We start from the raw sequence: 27,779 nt of genomic DNA, 5'->3' as shown, positions 1-27,779 counted from the left end.
ACATTGTGGGGAGGAAGGGGAAAAAAAAGATGGGCTTCCCTGGTAGGTCACCATCCTACAAAAGGTACACTTTGATGTTCCAGACCCCAGGAGTAAGCCCACGCAGCCAGGAATCTCTCGGTCCATTACTGAGTCCCGACCCATGTGCGTCAGACAGGAGGGCACGGTGGCCCAGAGAAGGGAAACTGCCATCAGGCCATTTGTGAGCTTAGGGCTCTGCTCTCCGCTTCCAGATGGAGCCAGCCCACAAGCCCTCCATAGAGACAGCTCATTTGCCCTCTGGGGCCACCCTTCCTAGCTAACTGCTGCTGCCTTCCACTCCAGGTTCCTGACGGTGGCAAATCCAGGGGCAGCGTCCATGCGTGTCCTACTGGAATTGTGCTCTGGGGCAGCCGGCGGTGTTCCCGAGAGTCCCCACATCCTGTCAAGTCACTGCGGCTGCTGAAACTCGTTGTGCCACAGTTTCCCTCCTCGCTGGTCCTGAAGGCCTCTAGGCCACCTCCTGCCCCAGAATTGGTAAGAATAAATATTCAAGTGATGGCAGCGGTGACCCACTTATTAGCAGATGCCACAGCCCCAGGGCACAGTGGCTGATGCTGAAAGAACACAGAAAGGGACTGTGGGAGGGACAGGAAACGTCCTTGGGAAGACACGTCCAATTCCAGCGCTCCTTGAGCGAATGTGAGAAGTCTGCTCCACTATCTAGGAGCGAGGGGCAGCAAGAAAGACAGCAAATCAATCAAGCAGACAGACAGGGTGTGTGGACACGGATCACTGAAAGGACACCATCCTTGAGCAGCGTCGCCCCACCCCTCTGCAAACATCAAGCTCCAAGGGCTGATGACCAGGCGCGACCCACCCCTTCTTTCTGGCCTCGCCAGCAGGACTGCCCGCAAGCCTAGCAAGTCTGTTACCGGGGCCGGAGGACGGGATGGTAACCCCCCATGGAAGCCAGGCCCAGGGGAAGTCACAGTCCTCAAGCCTCAGTTTTCTCTGCCGTAAAGTGGCATGACGCCACGCGCCTTACTGTGCGGCTGGGAGGACCCAATGGGAAAGGAGAAAGTAAGTGGTAATGCGTCACACCCACGCAAAGCCGCCAAGGGAAGGGCCGGTCAAGGCCTGGCACAGCCATGCAGATGCGTCACTCCCCTCTCCACCTCCTTACAAAAAGGACGTTTACCCGTTTTAGGAAGAGACCCCGGGGTTTTAAAAAAGGGACTGCATGCTGTTTTAAATGTTGCAAACGACAGATACAATTATTGCTGCGTAAGCCTGAGCCAAGACGGAATCAGAAAACTGACTTCCTGACAGAGGGAGAAACCGGACTCTCAGTGAAAGCCTAGAAGACCCTTCTGATGTTAACGTGAGCCCGAATCGGACTGCCCTACCCGTGTAGGAAGAGCCCAGCAGACAGAACTCCCGAAACTCCCACGCAGCCCCCAACACACACCCTGCTTCTTAAAGGGGGCGCCCAGCAGAAGGTGACAGGTCATCTGCCAGGCACGTGCAGGCCTCCATCTCTCCCCCGGGCCACCCAGGCCCTGGAGGTGGATCTCACGGCTCCTGTGTCAAGGCAGGATGGCAAGCCAGGGTGACCTTGTCCTGTCCCAAGGCAGCCCACGAGGGGCCCCCGCTCCACACCATCAGTTTGTGGCCGAGTCTCCAGGCAGGATGAGCCCGCTCTGCCATCTGCGCTTCCGGCTCTGCTGGGCTGCCAGTGACCCAGCGGCATCTGTCCACCTGTAAGAGGCCAAGGCCGCTCCTGTGAACCGGGAGGAGCTCTTGGCCCTCGGGGAGTCCCACTGCGGCCCCAGGGCTTCCCCCTGACACTCTAAGGGACGGCAGCAGTGACAGGGCCAGGCCCTGGGGCAGGGGGTGTGAGGGACAGGCTGGGAAGCGCTGCGGGGATGAGGAAGTGAACGAGTACTTGGCAGTGCCCTGGACTCCAGGGGACGGCGCCACACAACCTGCTTCCCAGACACTGGGGACGGTTGGACTCCTGGACGGAAATGATTTCCGTACAACCCTAGTACCCCTTCACCCCTGGTCCGTGGCTCCTTCTCACGGCATAGGAGAGAGTGATGTGCTCAATTCTGACTTTGTTTTCTAGCAAAGCCAGAGAAGCTCTGCAGAGAGAATCCCAAGATATTCCCCAGCCTGGAGGCGAGGTTACTGGTTTGAAAGAGTTGGGGCACCCAACACTTTCCCACCGATCCTTCAAAGGAGCAGGAGAGGCGGGTGGTGGGGTTCTGAGAATCCAAGGCCAGCTGATAGCAGGTCCTGATGTTGATTCTCATGGGCTCTTGCCAGGGCCCAGGTCACTGAAGGCTCCAGCTGCAGTGGCTTGTGGGGACGGCCCTGGAAAGCACGTGTGACTCACGGGACCCCTGCCTCCCAGTGCCCCGCTCTGTGGCTACTCCAAGGAAGGAGAGGGAGAGACTGACTCATATCAGCTGCACTGGCAATCACAGGATGTGGACGGAGGTCGCAGGGTGGAGGGGAGGAGGAATTTTCCATCTGTTAAGGTCAAGGGCTTTGGGAGGTGACTGGGAGCCGCTGGGAGAAAGCTCCCTTCTTATCATGATGCTATGCACAGGCTGGCCTCTGGGTATATAGTTAATACCCCAAATATCCTCATTCTGTGTGTGCATTTCAGTAGCGTTCCTGGGAAGACACAGAAAAGATTGTTTCCAGAGGACTTTCTGGGAATTAGCCACAAAATAAAAGCCTGTACTTTTATTCCCCAGAATGGACTGTCCCAAAATAGCAATGAAGAGATGGTTATTACAAGGCCCTTCGAAACACGCCGGCTGGGAAGGTGCATCATCTACCTGAGACAAGGAGATGGTTGTGCACGGGCTGGGGGTGCTTTAAAGCTGCCTGCCGCCTTGCCTCACCTTTTGGTGAAGTCTCGCTGCCAGCAAAATCAGAAACCGCAGGTAGAAAGAGGTGCAGTGGGAGTCTCTAGAAGGGATGAACAATCTTCTGAACGTGAATGACTGAGGGGTAGGGGGAAGAGTATAACCCTCCTCCTTAATGATCTGAAGAGGCCACCTGAGGGAATGAAGACATACGGTTGAGCCCTGTGGGTCAGATTGGGGACGGGAAGATGTCCTCACCTGCAACAGACCGCTCAGGACCAAGGAAGGAAACCTCCGAGTTTGCCAATCCGTCCCAGCTCCCTGACAGGGGAGGCCTGAGGGCGGACGCCCAGCGCCCAGCGTGGAGGGTCAGAAGGCACGGTTCTTCAGGAGCCACACACCCTGGGAGCCACACGCAGAGTTGTAAAGTAACTCCTGAGACAATGTGGAGTTCCGTCTGCCTTAAATTTCTCCAGACCAGGCAGAAGAGCACATCTCAACAGAATACTTGCTGCGCCAAGTCCCCACCAGGGGCCCGGGAGGTGGGGGAGGGGGACAACCACCCAGCGAGAACAAGGCTCTGCTTCTGCTCACCCTTCCCATCTCTGTAGCTTTCACAGGCCGGGTGGCAATCAGCCCTAGGAGTTACAAGCACAGTATTTGCGAGGTGAAGGCTTTCCTGAACGGCTCCTTCTGTTCCGTCAGGGAGTTACTGAGATTCAGGGAGGGAGGCTCCCATCATGCGGAAGGTTTACAGGAATAAGTGAAGGAACAGTTTAATAAAGCACTAATAATGCTTCTCGATAATTTACCAGGCGAACGGCAGCGGCCAATATTCCTAGCACTCTGTATCTGTCTTGCTGGGGAGGGGATGAGCCAGGCAGATTCAGCACAGACTCTAACAGCCTCTCCTGGAAAGACCCAGCTGAGGTCTGGTCCCTCTGGCAGGTGCCTCTGCCCTGGACATGCTCCTGTGTCCGTGCCGAGCCTCTTGGACCCCTTCCTCCCATCCTCCTTCTGCCAGTTAGAGGTCCAGGTGGGTCGTTACACTCACTGATACTTTTGCTAATTTTATCAATGACAGTTTGTTGAAATGCTAAGAGGCTAACAACCTCAGCTGTGCTGACCTCCTGATCTCCCCCTCCCCCTCCTGGCGGGGGGAGGGGAAGTGGGGAACTGTGCCAGGGAATTAACTTGCTACCAAATTCCTACCAGACCTGTGGTGGGGGGATATGAGATACGATTCTACTAAAAGACAAGTTTCTAGTCATGGGTGAACTCGCAAGACAAAAACCAGACCATCCGACCGCTCTGGCAACGCAGGAGAAGAAAACCAGTCTCTCCCCAGGCTTGGGCCATAGGCCGGCTTCAGTAGGTCCACAGGGTGGGACTGGGAAGGCAAACCCACCATTCAGTGGCCCTGGGTTAACAAACTCGGAACCAGATACCAGCTGGCAGGGCCTGCCGAAACCTTTGCCAGGATGGGGGTAATTAAGTCAGGAGGCCAACTCCCCGAAAGGCTCGGCTCTCTCCCGAACCCTGCCTCCCGCTCCAAATCAGCCAAGTGGCCACGTGTCAAACTGTGTGTCACCTCGCACACCTAAATCTGTGTCGGGGTTAAGGAGGACCAAGAAGAGGCAGAGAATATTAATAGATGTTGCAAAAGGGCGAGGGAAGCATTTCTGAGTCCCGCCCACAAAGCCGGCAGAGATAAATAACGGCCTGTGGTTTCGTGTCTTATTACCCAAGACCCGTCTGGCATGGTATCCAGCTCCAACCCACCCCTCCTGCCCATGGCACAAAGCAGTCGAGAACAGCCTAGAGATTCATCTTCTTCCCCCACCTGTGGGGAGGAGGGGAGACAGGGACAGAGCTGGGCTGATCCTTCCCTATCTGGAAAGCCTGTTTGTGGTCAGGTCCAACCATAAGATGGCTCAGTCCCGCCTGCCCAGTCAGGAAGCCCGGCACCTCCCATATGCTCTTGGGCTGGCCAGCAGTAAGGTCAAAACGTGGCAAGTCTCCAGGAGATTCGTTCTGACACTCTTGAAGAGCTGTGCTAAGAGCCATGCCCCTCAAACCCCAAGCTCAATTTACAAGAGTTCACAGCCAGGAGCTGGCAATGTCCCGAATGCCAACTCCGAGCTATGTGTGACCAGACACGAAGGCTAGATTCTCAGTAACGGGACACGGTTTCTGCCCAGAACCATGGCCCTAGTAACTAGCCAGAGCGGGAAGCTGTTTAGACCCTCCTCTCTGGGGAGGGAGCTCGATCAGAGAGTGAAGTTCAAATGCCCCCGACCAGCCAGGCTGGGCGGGGGCCAAAGGGCCGAGGCAAGGCCACTCACCAAGTAGATGCGGTAGGCGTCCACGCGGCGCAGGGGCCCCCAGCACGGGTCCGTGTCGTTGTGCTTGCTGTTGGCCTCCACACCACAGGACTCGTTGCCGGTGGCGCTGCTGATGAAGAGAAGAGTGGTTCAGTGTGGCCCCCACTTGGCAGGAAGCAGGATGGAACGTCCCACCACCAAGCCTTCATGCCCACTGCAGCTGCTCCCGGGCCGACCACCTCACTCGCCAGGAATCACAGTCTCCTGTCTCTGGGCAGGTGCCACCTACTAATGCGACACCACTTCCCAGCGACTCGGGGGCCCCCGGTGGGGATCCCAGGCATCTTCCCAATGGGGCAGGGAGGGGGACAGCGGTGTTGAGCGGGCTTCCAAAGGACAGAGCGCACCCAGCTGTGGGATGCGCAGAAAAGGGCTTCGGGCCTCTCCATGCTTCAGATGCCGACATGTTGGCTGGGCCTTGTGCTTCTACCAAAAACTACCTTGACTGGCTGAGGAAGGCTGTTTGACTACAGCCAGTGTGGTGGGGGGGGGGGGGGGCCACTCACCAGGTCACCTGCATGAGGGAGAAGGGCACGGCGGCAGCGTAGATGGCCAAATCCCCGTACAGGTAAATGATGATGCAGAAATAGAACAAGTTGACCCCCACTGAAAGGAACAGAGTCACTGTCAGGGAGCCACAGGGGCGCCTGTGTTCCTTCCTGACAGTCAGGTCTCTACCTCTTCCACACCGTTCCTTTCTCCAGGCTGTTTACTTTCTACAAAAAGAAAACAACTAAGTCCCGTGGCTTGTTCTGGCTGGCTACACTGTGATGTGGCAGGAGACACGGCTGCCCGTGATGTCACGGTCACCTCGGAGAGGCTAAGTGGGGCTGGAGGACTCAGAGGCTCTGAATCCGGGCAAGTGCAGGGCTGGCTGGGGAGGATCAGAGGGGCCTTCATGCTCGGGACAGGCTGCCGGGCAGGAGGAAGAGAGAGGCCCTGAGTCAGGAGCCTGAGCCCGTGTGTCTGGACCAGCCAAACACAGGACTCTACGAGAAAGGCTGGTACTGAGGACCTGAAAAGCAAAGAGAACAAAAAACGGTCCAGCTTCTGAAGCTGAAATCAAGAGGGTAAAAAGCCCCTGATTTCCAAAGACCAAGTGCCTCCTTCAGAGTCTGACTGATCACCAAGCCCCGGGGATGGGAAGGCGTGGCCTGGGGTGCTGGTGACAGAAGGGGCAGCAGGAGGGCGTGTGCAAGATGAGCTCACAGTCAGCATGTTTGCCAGGGAGGATGCTGCCTTTGGATGGTGCACGTGGAAGCTCCCTCTGCAGAGGCAGACCGTGCTCCCCTCTCCCCCCAGTGGGGCCTGGACGAGGAGATGGGGACGCAGCTTCCAGCCCCAGGGCCACTGATCTCGCTTCCTGGCCGAGGCAAGTCCCCGACCATCTCCCATCCTGTACAGTGAGGATTCCACCTGGGCTAAATTCCGTATGTGACTCCAGCTTTAAAGACCAGGTGTGGGGCGCCTGGGTGGCTCAGTTGGTTAAGCGACTGCCTTCGGCTCAGGTCATGATCCTGGAGCCCCTGGATCGAGTCCTGCATTGGGCTCCCTGCTCGACAGGGAGTCTGCTTCTCCCTCTGACCCTCCCCCCTCTCATGTGCTCTCTGTCTCTCTCTGTCTCAAATAAATAAATAAAATCTTAAAAAAAAAAAAAAAAAAGACCAGGTGTAACAGCTCTGAAAAAAGCATCCAGGCCCTACAACCTCAGGGTCATGGCCGCAGCCAGCCAGTCCAAACTCCCTTCAGACTGACTGCTCGTGTTTGGTATCACAGGTCTCAAGCTCCTGGCCTCTCTGAGAACAGAAAGAAAAACGAAGTGACAGCCCCCCTCTAACGCTGGTGGCTTGGAAGAGCCTCTAGGGTCCCCAAGGGGAAAGCCGGGGACATGTTCCTCCTGGGCTATTTGAGGTCAGCTCTGCTCCGAGGAGTCTGGGGGAAAAAAGACTAGGAAAATACGGTCCTTGTAAGAACCCCAGAGGGCCTCAGATAGCATCGATGTCCAAGCTCAGTGGCCCTTGGGGTCTGGCTGCCACTCATACCCCAGGCCCCAGGTACAGCCTGTGCCTCAGCTTGTCTTTCTGCTCTGATGCCAATGCTCTCTGCAGAGAGGCACTGTCCCCTCCCCACGCACCCTCTCCTCCACTCACCTGTGGACTGCAGTCCAGTTTCAGTCGTTTATAAACTGCCATTGGCCCTCCCTGATCAATAAACTTCATTACTAAACACAAAACGAGAGGATCAATGAGCTTCCTGAGAAGACAGTAATGACGAGGCCTGGCATTGCTAGTCACAAGAAGTGAGCCTGGACCCCAAGGGGGCTTGTTGTGGAGAGTGGCAGTCCTTCCGACGGGGAGGAGAATGACCCTTGAATTAGGAATAGGGCAGAGCAGTGGGTTTCAGCTGAGAGGAATTTCGCCTCGCCACCCCCACCAGGGATCAGCTGACAAGGTCTGAGGATGTTCTGGTTGTCATGACTCGGAGGTGCTAGGGCACCTAGTGGGTGGAGGCCAAGGATGCTGCTCAGCCTCCCACAATGCACAGGATGGGCCCCAAGATAAAGAATGAGCCAGCTCAGATGTCAACAGTGCTGAGTGTGGGAAACCCTAAGCAGAGGAGAAGGCGTCCCCTGAGCGTGAGGCTGCTCTCGTATGAGTGTGCTCCTATCCTATTAGATCTGGATGAACTAGAAGTCTAGTCTGTAAGGGGATGGGGAAAAAAACAAAAACAAAAAACACATGGGTTCCCAGAATTGTTAAAGAAATCAGAGTGGACTGTAAAACATGCTAATCAGAAAGGAGTTTCAAAGGTGTTATGTCCTCTCTCCAAATGTACGTCTTCTTTCCAAAGCCCGCATTTGGAGGGGGACTGCGTGCGGTTGCCAAGAGGAAATGTTCACACTCTTATCTTCATCTAATGAGATGGGGAGAGATAGAAACAGAATACAGGAAAAGCACAGAGCGGGCTGCACACAACCAATCTGGTTTTCATGGATTCTGGAACCCTCTGTGAAGCTGGTAGGGAGGCAATCTTTGGCTGATGATCATAATCTTCCGGACTGGACAGTCAAATCACACCACCAGTGATAAACCGAATGCTTAATGTCCTGACAAGCAGTCAAGAAGACTGGTTTCTATGATCCCCCAGGCTTCAAGTTACTGCAACCACATTCAAGACTAGAAAGAGCCAGTGGAGATGCCCCCCCTGCAAACAGGGGCTGTGACAAAGGGGCAGAAAATCTCCCAAAGAGAAAATCCTTACAGAGAAGAGGATTTATTGAGATCTGTCTATGAAGGAGGAATGGGCAGGTTTGGGCACTAAAAAGCTAAGCTCTTAAACAGCTCATCTTCCCAAAGAACAACATTTGCCATGGAGGTACACAGTGTTGTCACTGAACATCTGAGCTGGGGCAGGGGGATCCTCTCGGCTGCAGGCAGTCCCACTACGGAGCAGACAGGGTGGAGAGGGCTCGTAGTTAGACAGATTCCCAGACAGCAACCCGTGCGTGGACTCCTTGCGCCCTCTGCTGGCCACCAGGGCGTGGGGGGGGGGGGGCGGACGGAAAAACGAGAGAGAGAGAGAGAGAGACAGACAGACAGACAGACAGACACACACACACACACACACAGGCATGTGCACGGTGTATCCTACCACCATCACAGGGATCTGCCCTGCATTGTCCTAGACTGAACAGTCCAGGAGAAAAGAGAGACAAGTCAGAAGCGATCAAGCAAGAGGCACAAAGCTACCAGCCGGCTCCATTGGCTTCCTTCCTTGGAAAGCTGCTTAGGATTCCTGACCTCTACCAGCAGGAGGAACCAAGTAGCTGCTTCTCTCTTCCTAGCGCTGAAGAACGGGGAGGGATCCAGGAACACAATGTGAGCGCTTCAGGCCTCTTGGCAAGGTGGCTGCTCAAATGTGCTGGGAGCTGGCCCACAGTCTGCTCCTCTGCATCGCCTGTCCCATCCCTAGCTGTCAAGGTCTGTCGGAAAGTACCCCCCTTCGCCCTCACCCCACCTTGAGAAAGAACTTATACCTTTATTGAAGAACATGGAGGCCATCTGTCCCATTTCCACCCGGTCTGTGATTTCAAAAAGGTTCAGAGATCCACGTCTCTCTGTGGAGCCAAATGAACAACGAAGAGGAAGCGGTTTTCATTTGGAAAAGCTCCTAGAGGAGGTCCTGAGCTCACTAAATTCTCCACAGTAAGGAAATCCTAAAGCATTTCAAATTCGTGTGAAAACTTCTAATGTTTCGCACTTGAAATATTTTAAAACAGTCCACAGAAAGGGATCCCAGGGATGCTCGCTATGGATGAGGGGGCTGTGGGCTGGGGGGAGCTGGGACACTTGGCCCTGGCTTGCTCGGCGGGACCTGGGATGGGACTGGTCAGGCATGCGTGCACAGTGCGACAGGAGGATGAAGTCAGACACCCCACATTTATTCGAGCTTCCAGTGTGCCCTGGGTACTGAGGTAAGTAATCTGCCCAAGCTGCAAACATTAGCAAGTGGGGGAGCTAGCAGGGTGAAGCGGGGACCCCAGGCTCATGATCTGGCCAGAGGGTCTGTGTAGAGACTCCCCGTCCTCTCTATAAAGAAAGGGAGCCCTGTGGATCAGAGGGAGGTGCCAGCCGGCCCAGAACCCCAAGACTTACGCACTGACAGGATGGGCCGTTTCTCTGCCCGCTCGTAGTTGTCCTGGACAAGGACATCACTGTCGGAGGCCGTGGAGGAGTCGTCATCTTCCTCCTCCTAGGAAGGGTGGGGCGGGCAGGGGGCACATAACGCTACAGAAAACCCATGGAAAACTGAAGAACCCATTTCCTTTGTTATTTCTTTCCAGAAGGTGTCTGACTAGGGGCACCCCCCAGCACCTCCATGCTCTCTGACCAGGGGCACCCCCCAGCACCCCCATGCTGCCACACTAGGAGGTGCGGACACTCAGATGTCAGATCTGAAGCTGCAGCACAGTTCTGGGGTTCACAATGATGAGCAAGTTCAATTAAAGGTTCAAGGGACCCATGACATGACGTTCAGAGAGCGGAGACTGCATTTGCTCGCTAAGCGTATGAGGCTGTCAAGCCTCAGCTCCGGGACAAGGGTCTCGGAGTAGTGCTGTGGACATGAGCCCGCCATCCACCGGGGGGGGAAAGAACTGGCCCCGAAGGGCCGCCTCTCGTGGCATGCGTTGGACCCAGGCACCACCCGGAGAAAGGGCAATACACACACCCGGTGGTTTTCCATCCTCTTCCAGTGGAGCTGAGCGTTGGCCGCCGCCATGGCCTCTACCACGAAGGTAGTCGTCACAAAGCTGCAGGGGAAGGCCACAGGGGAATCGCCAAGGGCAGGTAGGAGGTCAGAGGTGGCACAATGAAACAGGAAAAACCATTTTAAGACCTGACCAGACCAGCAAGTCCAAAGCGATCTCTCTTCTGAGAGCTGCTCCCAAGGGAGCTTTCAAGATGCATCTGACCTGATAAAATGTGTGTGCACGTGACACCTGGCGTGCTTGCCTTGATTGCCCTGTCCATATTTAGAATGTGATTTGATGCACGGGAGAGAGGGGTGTGCAACAGGCTGATGGGGGGGGTAGAGTGTGAGCCTGGGGGAAGGGGGATGTGGGGCGATGCGGTGCCACACACCAAGAAGGGGCCTGCTGGGGGCAGGGCGGGGAGGAGGCCGATTCACAGGGGGCCTTCTGAAAGCTTCGGGGAAGGGTGTGGGCAGCTCTCACTGTCCTTGATGGGACACAGATGAGTGGTTACACACACTCACGGACAGCAGCACAAGCATGGATAACTGAAAAGGGACATTTGGCTCCGGAATGCGTTTCCATGTTTCCTTCCTTCCTTTTTTGGCAGTACCTTTACTTTCCTAACAATCTAGATAATGTAAAAATAAGCTTACATTTTTACGGCTTGAATGGAAAGGGACACTGGGAGGTGGCAGCAGACGTTTGCTGGGGAGTCAGACTAGAGTGAAAAGCCATCTTCGCTCTTCCTCTCAGCAAAGCTGATGCCCAGAAACCCGAGGACTGTGTCCCTCCCTGCTGAACCCCAGCAGCACAGTCACCTCCCTCCTTCTCGAGGCTCCACCCCAGTCCTCCTCAAGCGCCCTTGCCTGCCACAGGCTGACTGCTCAGCCCAGCGGGGCAGGCGTTCAACCCACACCCGCTCCATCTTGTGGGGTGGAGGGCAGCCAGCTCTGAAACTCCTATTCCGGCGCCTCAGCACCTTCTAGAAAGGTTTCTCATCTTGCTTAAGTGACCATTTTAAGGACTTCAGATTTTCCTTTCCTTTTGCAAATAAAACTAGAATCAATCTTAGTTAAGGCATAAAGAGGCTTCTCATGGTTGCATGAAGCCAACTCATCGATCATGTTCAAATATAAATGGGTTGAGCAGGGAGGGGACATGGCAGCCCCTACTTGGGGGCCCCCAATAATCACTTCCCATTCAGATGGCTGCCCATGCTGAAGGTCCTTTAAAGGGGACAGCAGAGTCACAGAAGGACAAGGACTTCTAGGGCTCTTGGCTGCCAGTACCCCACGGGTGGCCACAAAACCCCCAAAAGAAATTGGGTAAAGGAACAGAGAAATGTGGGCATTCTCTTATCCCATTCAGCCTCTTCGAAGTCCTCACTGGCTTCAACTGTAACCCTGTCATCCTTCCAAGAGCACCCGCTCCTCCCTCCTTCCCGTCTGCCGAACCGCTACCCTCCGTGACCACCGACTTCCTGCCGGAAACTGCCATCACCCCCACCTCCCCAGCCTCACCCCCCCATGCTTTGTAGGGTTTTTTTCCACGTTACTCATCACCTTTCAACTTTCTCTACAATTCTCTTATTATCTCCACTCCTTATGTCTCCCCACAGAGAGAGAGAACAAAGTCTTGAGGGCAGGGATCTTTGTTCTGTTCACCCAAGAACAGTGGCCACTGTCACCTCTCCTAGGGAGGTACCCCAGGGGGTGTTTCCAGGTATTCCGTTACCCCTTTTTGGCAGCTTGTGGATTCCTATCTGGAAATGCACAATCCTAAATCCCTTACGAGCCTGGGGTACTTGCTGAATGAGTCCCCACCTGCACGTAGAATCCCTGAGAGGAGCCTCAAGTAGGCTCTCCCCTCTGTGGAGTGCAGCTGGGGAAGCCCACACACGTGGCTCAAGGAGTAGGAGCCCCTGAAAGCCTGGGAAGGCACTGGCCCCATATTTGCCCCCAGGCACAAGGTGAGGTGAGGTTAACCCTTGATTATGTGTGTACCTGTGTGTTTATCACTTACTGCATGAACTACCTTAAATGAATTCTAAATCCCAAACTGACTTCCCTTATCACCGTCTGATTCTTTTTCTGGGGCTAGGCGGTATTTTCTCGGAGAACAAAAATTAATGGTACCATTAAGAAAGTATACAACAGGGGAAGTCAACCAGCCGGGGAAGCAATGTAAGCATCATTGTGAAACATTCCAAAGCCTAGCCAGATGTCTGGATTCTTAACTGATCAGGTTGTGTGACTGCTAGCACGAGACCTGGAGAGCTTTGTGTCTCCTTTCTCGTTGCTGGGCCACCCTGGTTAGGATTCACCGGGGACATCTGCCTGCCCCCTCAGGCATGCTTCCTCATGTTAATGAAGAGAAGTCAGGGCTCCCTGGGCAGGCTTCTCCCGGCCCCCCGTGTGCCAGCCTCTTACCTCATGAAGCCCAGGAACACCAGCAGGACCAGGCTGACCAGCCACCCCGCGCTGGCAAAGGCCTTGGGCATGGTGAGCGCACCTGTGCCCACGATGAGGTTAAACATGTACACCAGTCCCACCTGGAAGCAACAGAAGTGACGTTCAAGTCCCCAAATGAATTAACTTCTCCCCCCCAGCAGCTCCCAAAGATGACCCTGGGCGACTGCCAAACTGGAGGCAGGGAGGCCAGATGTGAGCTGGGGAAGCAGGTCAGAAGGCAGAATTCCGCCTAGCTTCAAAGGAGGTGTGCTCTGCCACTGGCTGGGGAAGCGAACGTCAACACTCCAAAGGCTCAAGTCCCACATCCCGTCGCTCTTCCCAAGATGTCTCTGCTGATCGGGTTCCTTCTCTTCTGCTGTCACCACCCTGCCACCTTGTCATTTCCTATCACTCAAAGCTGCGCCTTGGATGTTAGCTCCCTGCCCAACCAGGCTGTAGGCTTCCTGAGGACATACCACCCCATCAGGGGACCCCGCACAAGGATGAACCTAGTGCTGACCTAAAGAAACCTCCACTCTTCCGAGACCTCTGAGCATGTGACCCAACCCTGCTCCCCACCCATTCTTGCCATTGTCCTTTGGGATGCTGACATATCATACTGCTTCCTTTTTCCTACCATCCTTCCCACACTAACTTCAGGGATTTTTATGAAAATTGAGATATAATTCACATGCCATAAAACTCACTCTTTTAAGATATTTGCAAATAACCTATCTGATAAAGGATTACTATCCAAAATTTATAAAGAACTTAATTCAACCACTAAAAAATAATTAATCCAATAAAAAATGGGCAGAAGTCATGGACAGACATTTCTCCAAAGACATATAGATGACCACCAGACACAAAAAAAGATGCTCAGCATCACTCATCATCGGGGAAACGCAAATCAAAACCACAATTAGCTATCATCTCACACCTGTCAGAATGGCTAAAATCAACAACACAGGAAACAACAGGTGTTGGTGAGGATGTGGAGAAAGGGGAGCCCTTGTGCACGGTTGGTGGGAATCCAAACTACTGTAGCCACTGTGGAAAACCAGTATGGAGGTGCCTCAGAAAGTTATAAATAGAACTACCCTATGATCTGGTAATTACACTACTGGGTATTTACCCCTCAAATACAAAAACCCTAATTCAAAGGGATACATGCACCCCTACGCTTATAGGAGCACTATCTACAATGGCCAAATTATGAAGTGGCCCAAGTGTCCACTGATAGATGAACGGATAAAGAAGAGGTGATATACATGTATAACAAAATAGTATTCAGCCATCAAAAGAATGAAATCTCGCCACTTGCAATGATGTGGATGGAGCTAGAGAATATAATGCTAAGCAATGGAAGTCAGTCAGAGAAAGACAAACACCATATGATTTCACTCATGTGGAATTTAAGAAACGAGCAAAGGGAAAAAAGAGAGGGAGGGGGGAGAGAGAGAGACAAAGCAAGAAATAGACTCTTAACTATAGAGAACACACTGATGGTCACCAGAGGGGTGGTGGGTGGGGGACCAGATGAAACAGGTGAAGGGGATGAAGAGCACACTTGTCATGATGAGCACCGAGTGATGTACATACAGACTTGCTGAATCACTACGTTGTACACCTGAAACTAAGATAACACTGAATGTTAACTATACGGAATTAAAATTAAAAACTTAATAAAAAAGTTCTTTTAAAGGACACAGTTCAGTGGTTTTTAGCACAGTCACAGGTTGTACCACCCTGTAATTCCACTTCATCACCCCAAAAAGCAAGCAGCTACCCACTAGCAGCACCCACCCTGCCCCTGACAACCAGACTCCGAGTAGAATTGCTAGGTCACTGACCTCAGGTTTTAAACTCTCATTCTTGCCAACTTGACTCTAGCTGTTAACTGTCATTTTCCTTTTTCATCTAGCTGTTAACTGTCATTTTCCTTTTTCAAGATCTCAACCAGGAAATTCCTTTCTCTAAGCTGAATCCTCTGCAGCCCTGGCCATTCCCTTGGACACCTGTAGTCGCCCCGCCTGCCCGACCCAGGCTACCCCCTCCACTCTGGCGTCACTTGCGTTCTTCGGCATCATTTACGACGGGCTAGTTCCATGAAGCATGGTCTAACCCCACCTCACACACCCTCCCCTGTGCTGCCCCTCCTGACCCCAGCCTTAGACGGACCTAGCACCTGCTTCCTCTGCTCCCTATATGAAGCTGCTAAGAGTTCCTGGAAATTTTCTTTCTTTTTTTTTTTTTTAATTAGAATGACTGGTCCCACAACAAACAAATGGTTCCTTCACCTGTGCTCCTCAGCATCAGACTGTCTTTATTCCACCACGGACTTCTCGGCATTTCCCACAAGAAACCATCAAACCTCACTCTTTGTGCCCCAGCCCCTGACCCCACCCCTCTCAGCTGAAGGCTGCGTTCCCATGTTATGGAGGTGAATGAGGCCATCTGACATGCCCTCCCCAAGCCCCACTCTCTCCTCGTTCAAAAATCAGTGTCTGCATCCTCCTGACGCCCTCCCTGCCTGTGGGGCATGTGTCCTTCTTTCTGGGGGACGCTGAGCCCTGCACCCAAACTTCTGGGCTCAGTCCTTTCTGGAATCTTCTTCCTACCAGGTCCTCCCCTCTGCCTACAAGCATCCTTGACACCTTTGAAACACAATTCTCTCACTTCTCTTAACCACTCATTGAAGTAGCTACCTAGTTCCTCTGCCTTCATTTCCAAGTTTCTGTACTTTGTGGTTTCCATCCCCAGAGCTCTTTTGAAACTACATTCTTCAAAATCACCAGTGACCTCCTATTTGCCTAATCCAAGGGCTTTCTTAGTCCTTATTCCTTCTTACACTCTGACGTAAGCGGTCTCTTTTCCTCTCTACTCATTTTTCCCTCAGCCACTTCACTCAGTCCTGCGGCTTTAACTACCATGGCTGGACAGAGGGTGACTGCGCCTCTCTCCGCATCAGCCTTCCTGCAGACCTCAAATCCACTGTCTGCTGGTCACCCCCCCCCCGCTTCTGCGTATCCCCACGCTAGCCATTCTCCTTCTGAAGAGTCTTCTGTGGCTACCTCTGGTTTGATTCCTATTTACATTTAATTGCTAAATTCCCATTTAATTGCTTCCAGCCTGGACTGGGACAGCCTCTTCCTAACTGGGCTCCCCGTGCTCTAGGACATCGGCTGACTTTCAGCTGGCTTTTCTGTTAAAAATCTGTTTCTGTTAAAAACAACAACACAAATACTTCATCTCTGGGAACACCTACCCATCTCTCATTTTTACTTCCCCATTCTTAGAAATATGCACTCTTCTATATTTTAAAAAATTTTCTAAAATAACCTTGTACTGAAATTTTTTTTTTATCAGAAACATACAAATTGGGGCCTGTTTTCCTAACCTTAGTCAGAATTTTTTTTTTTTTAATAGAGATGGGGGAAGAAGGGGCCGGACAGTGGTTAGGGAGGGACAGGTTTCCAGGCAGGTGCTGAGAGCACGCCTGAGTGCTGGACAGGAAGGCACCCCGTGGACAGGAAAGAGCTCTGCCCACAGTCTATTTACACTTGGCAGAGGGCACCTGCCCCCCTGTGCCTCCTGCCCAGCCCTTCAAATCCCACCCAACACTGGACATATTCAAATGCTGCTTTCAGCACAAAACCTTCCAGTCCTGCTCCCCTCTTTTGAACCCTGGAACAAGAACACTTATGTCCTAGTTTGGGTTTTCAATGTTATCTTTTCCCCATTGCTCCATGTGAGGCTCATTGTGGCCTGTGTGTCACTTCTCAGGGTGCATGGCACACAGCCTCCAGCTAGGAATCCTCAGCTGAGCTGACTGGACCTGGCTAGGTCTTCTCTGACGTAAGTCCCAGTCTTTGTCCCGTTTTAAACATCACAGTCCCCGTTTGATCCCACAGACAGATCCCAGAAGGATTAAAACAAGTTTGAGCCGTGTTCCTACAGCTCCCTGCAGCTTTGTTCTCTGCATATTGCTTTTCTGAGCAGTAACATTTAGGAAGGGTGGACCCTTTCTCTTTATGGAAAATGGCCCCAGTGAAGGTTCTCGTGATGGAAGTAAAGAGAAAGTGATGGTTTTTAGCCAAAAGTTTTATAAGGAAATGAAATAGTACAGAGGCATTTGCGAATTCAGTGATGCCTGAAGGTCTTGAGATGTAAAGGTCAAGGGCCTACCGTGGAGCAGGGGCTTTCAGCCTGAGAACTTTTGACATTTGGGGCCAGATTCTTCTTTGCGGTGGGGCTGTCCTGTGGACTATAGGATGTATAGCAGCATCCCCAGCCTCTACCGACTAGGTTTCAGTTCCCCCAACCTTGTACCTGTGTTGTGATGATCACAATGTCTCCGGACATTGCCAAATGTCCTGGGGTGGTGTGCGTGGGGCGGTGGGGGAGCAGCCAAGATTGCCACCAGCTGAGAACCACTGCTGATAAACACAATGAAATAAACACACTCCCAACGGACACTTCAAATAAGTCTCAGTGCAAAAGATCCTTTAAGAACTTTACGAAGAAGCTAATTAGGGACGGACCATCAGGAGCAGAAATGGTGAATCAGATTTGTCCTATGCCGTTGCTATTTTTTAGTTTCAAAGTAAGAACTCCGGGCCTAGTGGGGCTCTGGGAACCCTATAGGATAACGTGAGACTTCTTCACCTCCCTGGTGAGAGTTAAAGCCTCTTGACCTTCAATAAAGGTGCTGGTGTGTGGTCCCTGGGTGGCTCAGTCGGTTAAGCGTCTGCCTCTGGCTCAGGTCATTGTGATTCCAGGGTCCTGGGATCGAGCCCCCGCATCGGGCTCCCTGCTCTGTGGGAAGCCTGCTTCTCCCTCTCCCTGCCGCTCCCCCTGCTTGTGCTCTCTCTCTCTTTGAAAAATAAGTAAATAAAATCTTAAAAAAAAAAAAAATAAAGGTGCTGGTGAGGACCAATTACAAAGACCATGGAGCAGGAGACAAATCTGAGCTGAGCCACAGGCCAGGTCAAAGGCAGTTGTGGGGCAGGAGGAGGAGGAAGGAGACAGTCTCTTCTGCCAGTAGTGAGGGGCCCAGCTCCTGGAAGGTGTGGCCGAAAGCAGAAGCATCAAGCCTCGCTACAGGCTAAACTGCCTCCTCCCATTCTCCACCATTCCCTGGGATGGTGGATCCGCGCCCCCGGGCTCTAGGGAGTTCAGCGCACAGTGTTCCTGCTGCCTTACCTCCCACCCAGTGGTGTCACCCACAGACGGGCGTTTAGGCAAGCATCATGGGCAGTTTTCGTCCATTTCCCCAGTGACAGCTGTCAAAGGAAACAGAAGGCAGCAGAGATGTGGAAGCAATGACTAGGATTTAAGGCTGTGAAACGAGTGACCTTTCCTTCGAAAGCAACGGCAATGATCTTTGGCAAGACTGGGCTGGCGGGGCCCTCAGCAGCTGGGCTTTGTCTGGGTGGTGGTCCACTCATCCTCTATTTGGGTCACATAATCCCTGCAGCCCTGAGCCGCTCCTGGTCCCTGTACACAGGGAACCCAGACATGACTGCTCTGAGATCACTTCTGGGGGGGGACGTGCAGGCCTGAGCCATGTCTTGAACCCAGCACTACCCCTGAGAGGGCCTGTCACCAGAGTCCCCTGTGAGGCTGGTCTGCCCATTACACATAATTTACGCAGAATAATGAAAGCTAAGGCAAGCATCCCAGGCACCCGTGAAGAGGAAAAGAACGGACAACAGGGCAACGCCGAAGTAGGGAGAGGCTTTGTGTTGAGAATAACCCAGGTCATGGGCTGATGCACCTTCATGAACCAAGTAAGTGCTCGGTATCTCCGTTTCCCAAGACCTGAAGAGCAGGTCCTGCCTGCACTGTGCTGAGCAGGGGATTCAAAGCAGTGTCTAGTGAAGTGAGTTCCACTGTTTTCCTGGGCTCAGCGGTTGGTGAACCTATGCCCTTCTCCCGGTCTCACAAGGGATCAAGAACCACTCTCCCTAGGGAAAACTCAGGAAGAAGGTACGGTGTCTCCTCAAACCCTGACCTCTAACTCCCGGCTAATGCCACCTCACCCTCAACACCACCCACCCATCTCTTCTCTACATCTCTCTCCACCGGTAGGATAAGAGAATGCAAGCCGTTGTTTATGGCAAATGCCCAGAGTATGCCCTTAAACACAGACCTCAAACAAAACCAACACACAGGAAAGTTGCGGGTGGGGAGCAGAACCCACTGAGGCCTTTAGGCCTCACTGCCCAATTTCCTGTGGGTACATACTGACATGTGAAATGATTATGTGAATAACTGGAGACACAAGAAAAGTGAGCATATCAAAGTTTTTTCCTTTCTAAGACTCAGTTACAGAAATAACTCATTTTCTCATCTCTAAACGTATAGATGCTCCGAGCAGCAGCAGGGGGCATGGCAACTTTTATGGTTAGTGGGGCCATTTCACTGCTGATACCAAGAGGAGGCTGTGAGCTGTTACACAATTCCGCAGATGAGAGGAACACAATTAGATTCAGTCCAAAGTTCAAGAAAGAATTTTTCCCCTGATAAATTATGGAGAGAAAGGAGGCTCCTTTGGTGCTACACACAAAAGACACAGACCCAGTAGGAAGACCGTGGTGTCAGAAAGGCTTTTTGCCCGATATTTTCTGAGATGCCTTCTTAGGTATCATGCCACAGCTCTAGAGTCTGTGAAGTTAGCAGAGACAAAGCAGGGACCCCCAGGCTAGGAACTAAGTGCAAAGTGGGGAAGCTGCTTAAGGTTAGGTAAATTCTAGAAAGAGGACTTTTGTCACTTCAGGCAGTGCTGCTTTTCCCTGGGATACTTAGTAGCACCATGAGTCAATCATTTGATTATTCTAATCCTCCAGCTAGGTATCCAGGCAAGAGGACTCCGTGATGTAACCAGGACCAATCTTTCATTACACCAAGAAGATAAACGGAGCGCACCTGTGGGAAGTGGGGTGTTGGGGGGAGGGTAACAGACCCAACACAGTAAGAAATCAATCCTTCTAACTGTTCTAATTACAGACTCCAGCAAATTGCACTTGGAAGTCTCTGCAAGCCTTCTCTGCCTCTTACGCCACCCAAGACTATGAAAGTTGCACAACTTACAATTCAGCTGGCAACCAAAGTGCTTTCAAACTGCTGAGATGAGCAAACCCAGAGTCAACAGCTGTCAGTCACCATCCCCAGAGCAGTAGCACCATTTGCAAGTGCTAGTGGTCACGGCATCAAGATCACAAGGAATCAGCAAGTCAGCTTTCTTTCCTTGACCACTCTCTGACCAGCATCCAACTCGTGAACAAACTCTCATAACATGCTCTGAGCCAGGACAGCCGCAAGGCCGCGGCTGCCCATCGGCGTCCCCCACCGTGGCTTCCACCAGGGTCTCAAAGCCGCTGTCCTCACTAGTACAGTCCCCGAAGTGCGGTGCTTCTCTAGGAGCCCGCGGCAACGATGTGGGTAAAACAGTTCCTGAAAGTAAAACTCACGTAGGGAGAATAGAGCTCCCCGGTCTCTGTGATTTCACCCGCCATTTCCAAAAGTGAGGAACGGTCGCTGGGCAGCCGAGATTCCTTAGGTTCCTTCCCTGCCGGGGCGGCGGCTGCTAGGCTCCCTAGGGTGAAAGAGCAGACTTGAGCTTTCTGATAGACGTCGCTGGCGCTGGGGGACAGTTCTGGAGAGCACCCTGGCCCCGTACTTTTATTGCAGACATGGCCTCGATACCTGTCATGAGACAGCTCTGGAAGACTGACACCTGGATGGTTTCCTCCAACTTTTCCCTTGCTGTGCGGGGTATGAAGGTATTCAATGCCGCTCAGACTCCAAGTGACAGAAGGAGACCCGCAAGCCACTAAGTCTCGCTCACCACGAGGCGCCCCCTTTGTACACTCTGCGGTGGCCATCCACATTCCATGCCAGGAACGGCGAGCTCACTACCACACAGGGCAGCCCATATAACAGTCTCCTCCGCCTAGGGCAACAAACTTGTTTGCTTAGGGCTAGGGCTTGCCCGGGTCGCTCCCCAACCCAACTCCTTGCTCCCAAACCTCTCCTTTCTAACGGGGACTCCATTTCCCACCCCCCCAACCTGTTTTCTGCCCTGCCTTTGGGCTCCTCAGCCTCAAGCCTCCCCCTCTTCTCAAGGGCCCCGCTCGGAGCCTTTCCCCGACTTCCTCCTCCCTCCTGGAGCAGCCCCGAGCCTGGCGCCGCCCAAGCCCATCCCACCCTCCCGTCCAGCCAGACACCTGCACCCCGGCTCGCTCCGGGCCGCCGCCTCCTGCCCCTTAGCCGCCGCCGCCGCCGCCGCCGCCGCCGCCGGCGCCAGCTGTCCCGCACCAGCGCCCACGGCGCGCATGCGCCCGCGCCCGGCGTCCACCTTGCCGGTGCGCGCCCTGGGCGGGGCGCAGCGCGCTGATTGGGCGCCTCGCGGAGGCGGGACCGGGATTGGGCCCGGGCGGCTGCCGTCTGCGTGGCGGAAGCGGGGGAGGGGCACTCCCGGGCGCGTGCGGGAAGGGGGGCAGCGGGCCGGAGGGGAAGCGGGGAGGGTCGGAAGAGGTGGGTCGCCCTCTCTGCTGGGGACGCTTTCTTCGGCGGGCAGTGGGTGTGAGCTGAGCCGTTCCGGGACCCCGGTGGTTGGGGTGATCGAGGAGAGTGGCCTACGGGTCCACACAAAGGGGAGGGGACTGAGAACTTAAGCCCGCCTCACCCCGGAGCGGCCTGGCTAGACCTGGCTTGGTGGGTCGGGAGGAGAGAGGGCCCGAGTCCGGTGGCTGGGGTGGTCGCTGGGGAGAGAGGCTGGAAATAGGTTTAAAGCGGGGCTGAAGATTGATCCTGGGGCGGAGTCTCGGGACGGGGGCACGTGATGGGAGCTTTGGGGTTAAGTCTTGGTGCTTGGGTTTGAGGCTTCGTAGTTCAGCGAGGTGGGATGGAAGGGACACGCAGAAATGGCAGCTCAGGCCTAGTCCCTTGAGATGCGACGCAAGGATTTTGTAATTATCTTTAACCGGCCCTCTTCGCCTTCTCGCAAGGGGTCTAGAGTCCGTGTTCTCTGAAATGTTTGGAAAGAAAGAAGGACCAAGGCTCTTCTGACAACTTAGCTCTGGGGGGCATTTAGGGAACTGAAGGCCCAGGGCTCCCACCCTAAGTGGGAGGAAACACAGGGTCCTGGTGTTTGCCCTCCCCTCCTGCAGGCTGCTACCATGAGGTCAAATGAGAATACCTTGCTGCTGGGGAAGAAGGTGGTGCTGGTACCCTACACTGCAGAGCACGTGCCTAGGTAACAGTCCTGCTAATATGGGGTGCAAACCAGCTTTCCAAGATGCAGCTAGGAGGGTCAGCCTTCCTTAGCCCAAATCTCAGAGGCTGTTTCCTCTAAGAAGGAGAAACATTGCTGTGAGAAGTCATTACAGAAAGAAGTGAGCACTGAAGCAGAGGATAAAGACTTCCCTGGAGGAAGTCACCCCTCCCTCAGCTTTTCCCTTTCATCCTCTGAGCTTCCTTTTTTGGACTTTCAGCAAGGAATTATTTTATGTAAACTAAATGGGTGTAAGAAAAGAAACTGCGTAATTGTAAATTAGTGACATTCCTCTGTTGCCAGTGAATATGCTTAGTTTTTTTTTTAATTTTTAAGATTTGTTTATTTTAGAGAGAGTGGGAGTGAGGGGGGGAGGGGCAGAGGGAGAGAGAGAATCCTGGAGTAGGCTTCCCGCTGAGCATGGAGCCCAGACATGGGGCTCCATCCCAGGACCCTGAGATTATGACATGAGCTGAAACCCATAGCCAGCTGCTCAACCAACTGAGCCACCCAGATGCTCCAAATATGCTCAGTTTTTGAAGACATGATGGTAGCTTGTCATCAAACTGAGCTGATGGGTTGTTTTGATGTCTACTGTTTTGAAAGGCCAGAACTGAGTCTCAGGGTGGGACTCTTGCTGGGGCAGTTGGCAAATGTCTTGTAGGCTGGGATGGTGGTGATGTAGGGGTGTATTCTCTACTTGTAGTTTTTCTTTTCTTTTTTAAAGATTTGATTTATTTGGGAGAGCAAGCGCATGCACACAAGGGGGGGTGGGGGGGATAGAGGGTAAGGGAGGAGTAGGCTCTCTGCTGAGCAGGGAGCACCCTCAGGGCTCTACTGGGCTCGATCCCAGGACCCCAGGATCATGACCTGAGTTGAAGGCAGACCCTTAACTGAGCCACCCAGGCGCCCCTGTAGTTTTTCTTTTTGGGGGTTCCTGTCTGGCCTTTGTGGAGATACGTCCAGCCATCCTTACTGATGTCAGCTTGCCATATACTTCTGCTCAGGAATTTGAGGAATGTTTGACTTCAGACTACTCCTCCGCTCTGACCCCTGAGACAGGATGGGAAGCTGGGTAGACAGAACTGATCCCTCCTGCTGGTCTCTTGGAAGACCAGCCTGCTTCTAGGTCTTGTGCTTGTGGCCCTCCGCCTAAGGAGCTATTATAACCCTTTCCTTGGATTTTTGTTTTGTTTTGTTTTGTTAAAGAGAGGAGAGAGAGAGCGAACCCGAGTGTGAGCAGTGGGAGGGGCAGAGGGAGAGAGAGAGAGAATCCCAAGCAGGCTCCATGCCCAGCTCGGGGCTGGTGCGGGGCTCCTCACAACCTGGACATCGTGACCTGAGCCGAAATCGAGAGTCGGACGCTTAACTGACTGAGCCCCCCGGGCGCCCCTCCTTGGATCTTTTATGAGCCCTGTGTTAGCCCTGTGGGGTTCTCCTTCCTACCACCCACTTCTCAGACCTGTACTTCTGAATCAGGCCTTCCCCCGTCCCTGCAGGTACCACGAGTGGATGAAATCCGAGGAGCTGCAGCGTTTGACCGCCTCTGAGCCACTGACGCTGGAGCAGGAGTATTCGATGCAGCGGAGCTGGCGGGAGGACGCGGCCAGTGAGGAGCGCCGGCCCCGGGCTGGGCTGGCAGCGGGAGGGCTGGCTCCAGAGGCCGTCTCCAGGTTCCCTCCGTTTCTCATTCCAGCTGTAGCCCTCCTGGGTCCCAGTAACCTTATGAAAACCCCTTCATGGAAAGTCTGGAAAGTGCCTGAAACCGTCATACCCTGATGCCCACGGAAGCCAGTCCCTGTGACTGAGGCTTTTGTCTTTTTCCCCACTCGGTGCATCAGGCTTGGAAGGATTTAGGGGAAGTAAAGCATGTGGGGCTCTGGTTGTAAGTCGAGGCCCTGCCCCTCACATCTCTTGCTCAAATGCAGCTGTGGTTCCTGCTCTCTGAGAATATAGCTGCTGTTTGGACTCCCGTCTTTTCCTGCGTGAGGCAAATTTAGGGCTTTGGCATCAGCTAAAGGAAGCTCTGGGCCCGTTTTCCTCCTGGCACACAGTGCTCTACAGTTCTCTGGTTTGGGTAGGAAGACTGTTGTCCCTTCCCTTCCTCGGGGAGGGTAGGTGATAACCTGTCGCTTCTTTCCTTAGAGTGTACGTTCATTGTGCTGGATGCAGAGAAGTGGCAGGCCCAGCTGAGCACCACTGAAGAGAGCTGCATGGCGGGAGATGTAAACCTCTTTCTCACAGATCTAGGGGACCCTTCCTTGGGGGAGATTGAGGTCATGATTGCAGGTTGGTTCCACCTGGCCCTGCCTTCCCTCCCTTCTGGCCCTTGGAGCCGCTGAACCTTGAGCCAGCTGAGGCTGTGTAAGGCACTCAGCTCGGTGGGAAGTTCCGCACTGGGGAGCCCGGCACCAAGCTGGGGCACGCTGCTGCCTGGCACTCCAGTGGCCTGCTGGTTCACCCGTGGTCGTTTGCTTTATTCCTGTCTTCTGCTTAGGGGTGAATTTAACCTTCGGTTTTGGGGGGTCTTCAAACTTCTGCCTCATCCCCGCTGGGGGCCTGAGTGCTGGGGACCCTCCCAAAATACATGACCTTCCTTGGAGCATCTTCCCGTGCTGTGGGGGGAGCCCCTCTAGTTTGTGTCCTCCTTGGTCCCCAGCTTTCCCCTAAGACTGTCCTGATGAGGCAGGACACTGAGGTTAAAGGGTCGGCTCTGGGGTCGGGTTGCTGCGTGCCTCTAAGCTGGGAGCCCTTGTGCGAGTCGTTTCAACTCTATTTCCCTATCTGCATAACGGCAATAATAGTCCCAGCCGTGCCGAGTTGAGGATGAAATGAGGTTTTGGCTGCCTCACAGCCATGCCTACGGCGGAGCCTGGCACACGGCGCCAGTGATTGCCATTGTTTCTCCTAGAGCCCAGCTGCAGGGGCAAAGGCTTTGGCACCGAGGCTGTTCTCATGATGATGTCATATGGTAAGGAAGCCTGAGAGACAGTGGAGAAGTGGCCAGGCCCCAGGTGAGGGCGGGGGCATGTTGGGAGCAGGCCTTCTTCAGGGTGGGGGGTGGGGGCCAGGTGACAGGTGCCTCCACTGCAAAGTGGGAGAGGAAGTGCAGGGGCTGTGAGGGGTTGCTTCATCCTGTGGCTCGTCCCTCTCTCCGATCTTCTCTGGGAGGAGTGACCAAACTAGGTCTGACCAAGTTTGAGGCTAAAATTGGGCAAGGAAATGAACCGAGTATCCGGATGTTCCGGAAGCTTCACTTTGAGCAGGTAAGGATGTCGCTGGTGGGAGGGCAAGGCCCGGGGCGGGCGGTGGGGCCCAGTGGTGCTAGAGCTTGTGGCTGTAACTTAGCTGCCCCTGGTGTCCCTGGCTCACATAGGTGGCCGTGAGCAGCGTCTTCCAAGAGGTGACGTTCAGGCTGACAGTGAACGAGCACGAGCGGCAGTGGCTTCTGGAGCAGACCAGCCACGTGGAAGAGAAGTGCTATAGAGATGGGTCGTCGGAGTCCCACTGACAGCTGGCCTTGTTGGCAGCCACCCTGTGTGAATGGGGGTGTTGGGACCATGCAGTCCAAAAGCCCAGAGCCCTATAACAGAAGGTGAACTGTTAGGGCCTTTGGGGCATAGTGCCCCTGGCCTCTCTGTAGCCTGGGAATCTCCTTGTGGGGCCCTTCAGACTCTGGGCCGGACTTGCCTTGGCCTCCCTCAGGCTGGCCATGTGATGAGTGACTTCAGGGCTAGCCCATCCTCCTGGCCAGCCCTGGACTCCCGGAACCTGGAGTGGACAGCGTGGACCCCCAGGAGGCAGGGTGGAGGTGGGAGCAGAGGCGAATGGGGGCCTGGTGAATGGAAGGCCAGAGGTGCCACCCTGGGGTGGAGGCCCTGGCTAGGAGTAAAGCCTCCTGCACAGCACCTTTCCTGGCTTTTCCTTGGGCCTATGTGCAGGTGAGCCACCAGAAGGCCCAGCCTGCAGCATCCAGTCCAGCGTGGTAGGATCGGGGCAGGAGGGCTCAGTCTGCTTTTGTCCTGTAGAAGCAGGCTGAGTGTGACAAGAAGTTTGGAAGTGAACGAGCTAGGCCCTGAACAACAGGTGGCTTGGAAACTAAGTGGGCGAGTATCCTTGTCCTTGCTTCTTCCTCCTCTTTGGATCCAAGTGTGTTTTGGATGCAGCTCCTTGTGGAGCACCCCTCTATTGGTGAGGCCTGGAGCCGCTGCTTAGTTGTAAGGGCTGCAGGAAGAAGCGGAAGCCACTCAGCAGTACCTTCCTGAAGGGGACCTGTGACCTCCCAACTCTCTCTGCCTCGCTTCTCAGCCTCTGGGAGCCGCTGTGCCTGACAGCCACAAGGGGGCGCCGGAAGCACAGGTTTGGGAAGGCGGGGCTGCCGGGTAACAGGACACAGGACACCCCATGATTCCCAGCTGTCCCATCGTAATCTTCGTGGCCATTGAGAGGCCAGATATATTTCAAAATGTGGTCATGGAAGAGACCCTCGAGGGTACTTGGTATTCTCAAAGGGGGGAAACCTTCAGGTGAGTTGCAGTGCTTTGCTCAAGGTAGCGGAGCCGGAACTATTGCTGGGGTCCTCAGTTCCCCCCCACCCCATCTGGTGTATTCCAACACTTCTACGCAGGAGAAAAACTAGATCTGACTTTGCTTGCTGAGTACAAAGGGATTTGTGTGTGTGTCTGGCCCCTCAGTGATAGAGGAGTTCCGTCAGCTTTGTCAGAGGCCCCCCCGGCTTCCCCACCCAACAGGTGAGGTTGGGGGGGGCCCCTCTGCTGCCCCGTGGAGCAGTCTTTAGGCTTGGCTTCCCTGTGAGGGGCTTCCACTAGGGGTCACAAGCTAGAGGCAAGGTTGGGAGGGGGTGGGCCAGGCCCGAGGCCAGGGTGCGATGAAAGGGTTTTGAAGGGTTTCTCTTAAGGATGGTGGGAATCTAAGCTCTAACAGGAGGCCAAGATGACCAGATAGTGACCCAGCCTTCTCTGAACCCTAGGGGCTCCCTGGGTCCTCTTTGATAAGTGGTGTCCTTGAGCATCAGTTTCCCTTCCCTCCAAGCACCTCTGGGCCTGGCAGCCTCAGCCCTTGCTGGCCACCCTGGCTGACTTCCAGGATGTGGCCTCAGGTGCCAGGGGTGGAAGAGACCTGGATCTCTTGAGGAGGAGCAGGTTATTTTGCCCTTGGAAAGTCCCCTCCACCCCACCTGCCACAGAGCATGTCCTGGACCATGTCCATGACCCTCCAGTCATGTCCACAGCCAGATAAGATGGGGAATCCGGTGCGAGCTCTGGCCACTCCTGGGGATCCCGCACCCCACTGGCTGTGAGTGGGAGAGATTAAAGCCACGTCTTTGCATTCCAAATGCAGCTCCATCGGGATTCACAATTTCAGTGCTCTGAATTAGAAACTGCATGAAGTCCTCTGAGCATGTGGATCTTCCCTTCCACTTCCTACAATAAAGATTTCTCGGGGGCAGCCTTGCATGCATCCAGGAGCTGGGCAGGTCCTATTCTCATGGGACTTGTGCAAAGCCCAGGCAGCTATGGGGCCCAAGGC

General features: G+C 54.0%; 2 protein-coding genes across 5 annotated transcripts in view; one reads left to right on the top strand and one right to left on the bottom strand.

Annotated features, from left to right (window-relative positions):
• Positions 1–21,272, bottom strand: part of TMEM104 (transmembrane protein 104) — a 53,599-nt gene extending 32,327 nt beyond the window's left edge. The window contains exons 1-8 of the mRNA XM_044921526.1: positions 21,181–21,272; positions 20,425–20,549; positions 12,929–13,050; positions 10,475–10,556; positions 9,901–9,997; positions 9,282–9,362; positions 5,752–5,851; positions 5,207–5,315 (exon numbers count right to left, since the gene is read on the bottom strand). Coding sequence (XP_044777461.1) covers positions 5,207–5,315; positions 5,752–5,851; positions 9,282–9,362; positions 9,901–9,997; positions 10,475–10,556; positions 12,929–13,050; positions 20,425–20,469 — 636 coding nt within the window. The 5' untranslated portion in view covers positions 20,470–20,549; positions 21,181–21,272. The remainder of the gene's footprint in view (positions 1–5,206; positions 5,316–5,751; positions 5,852–9,281; positions 9,363–9,900; positions 9,998–10,474; positions 10,557–12,928; positions 13,051–20,424; positions 20,550–21,180) is intronic.
• A 194-nt stretch (positions 21,273–21,466) lies between these two features.
• Positions 21,467–26,072, top strand: NAT9 (N-acetyltransferase 9 (putative)). 4 transcript variants are annotated; one of them, XM_021693453.2, is made up of 7 exons: positions 21,472–21,490; positions 22,126–22,211; positions 23,729–23,838; positions 24,375–24,518; positions 25,141–25,200; positions 25,404–25,495; positions 25,606–26,072. In XM_021693453.2, exons 2-7 carry the CDS (start codon positions 22,135–22,137, stop codon positions 25,738–25,740), a joined length of 618 nt encoding a protein of 205 aa, XP_021549128.1. In that variant the 5' UTR covers positions 21,472–21,490; positions 22,126–22,134; the 3' UTR covers positions 25,741–26,072. The 4 variants fall into 4 exon arrangements, with proteins under 4 accessions (XP_021549140.1, XP_021549128.1, XP_021549122.1 ...); XM_021693447.2 differs by having other exon boundaries at positions 25,401–25,495; XM_021693465.2 differs by lacking the exon at positions 22,126–22,211 and having other exon boundaries at positions 21,467–21,490; positions 25,401–25,495.
• Positions 26,073–27,779: the final 1,707 nt, after the last annotated feature.

This window comes from Neomonachus schauinslandi, chromosome 15 (genome assembly GCF_002201575.2).
Source record: "Neomonachus schauinslandi chromosome 15, ASM220157v2, whole genome shotgun sequence".
Taxonomy (NCBI): Eukaryota; Metazoa; Chordata; class Mammalia; order Carnivora; family Phocidae; genus Neomonachus; species Neomonachus schauinslandi.
This window is presented reverse-complemented; position numbering and strand designations above follow the sequence as displayed.

Coding starts and splice junctions, on each gene's coding strand:
- NAT9 (XM_021693447.2), top strand. CDS start 22,135: ATGAGGTCAAATGAGAATACCTTGCTGCTGGGGAAGAAGGTGGTGCTG. Junction 22,212..23,728: donor ACTGCAGAGCACGTGCCTAG/GTAACAGTCCTG, acceptor CCGTCCCTGCAG/GTACCACGAGTGGATGAAAT. Junction 23,839..24,374: donor CTGGCGGGAGGACGCGGCCA/GTGAGGAGCGCC, acceptor TTCTTTCCTTAG/AGTGTACGTTCATTGTGCTG.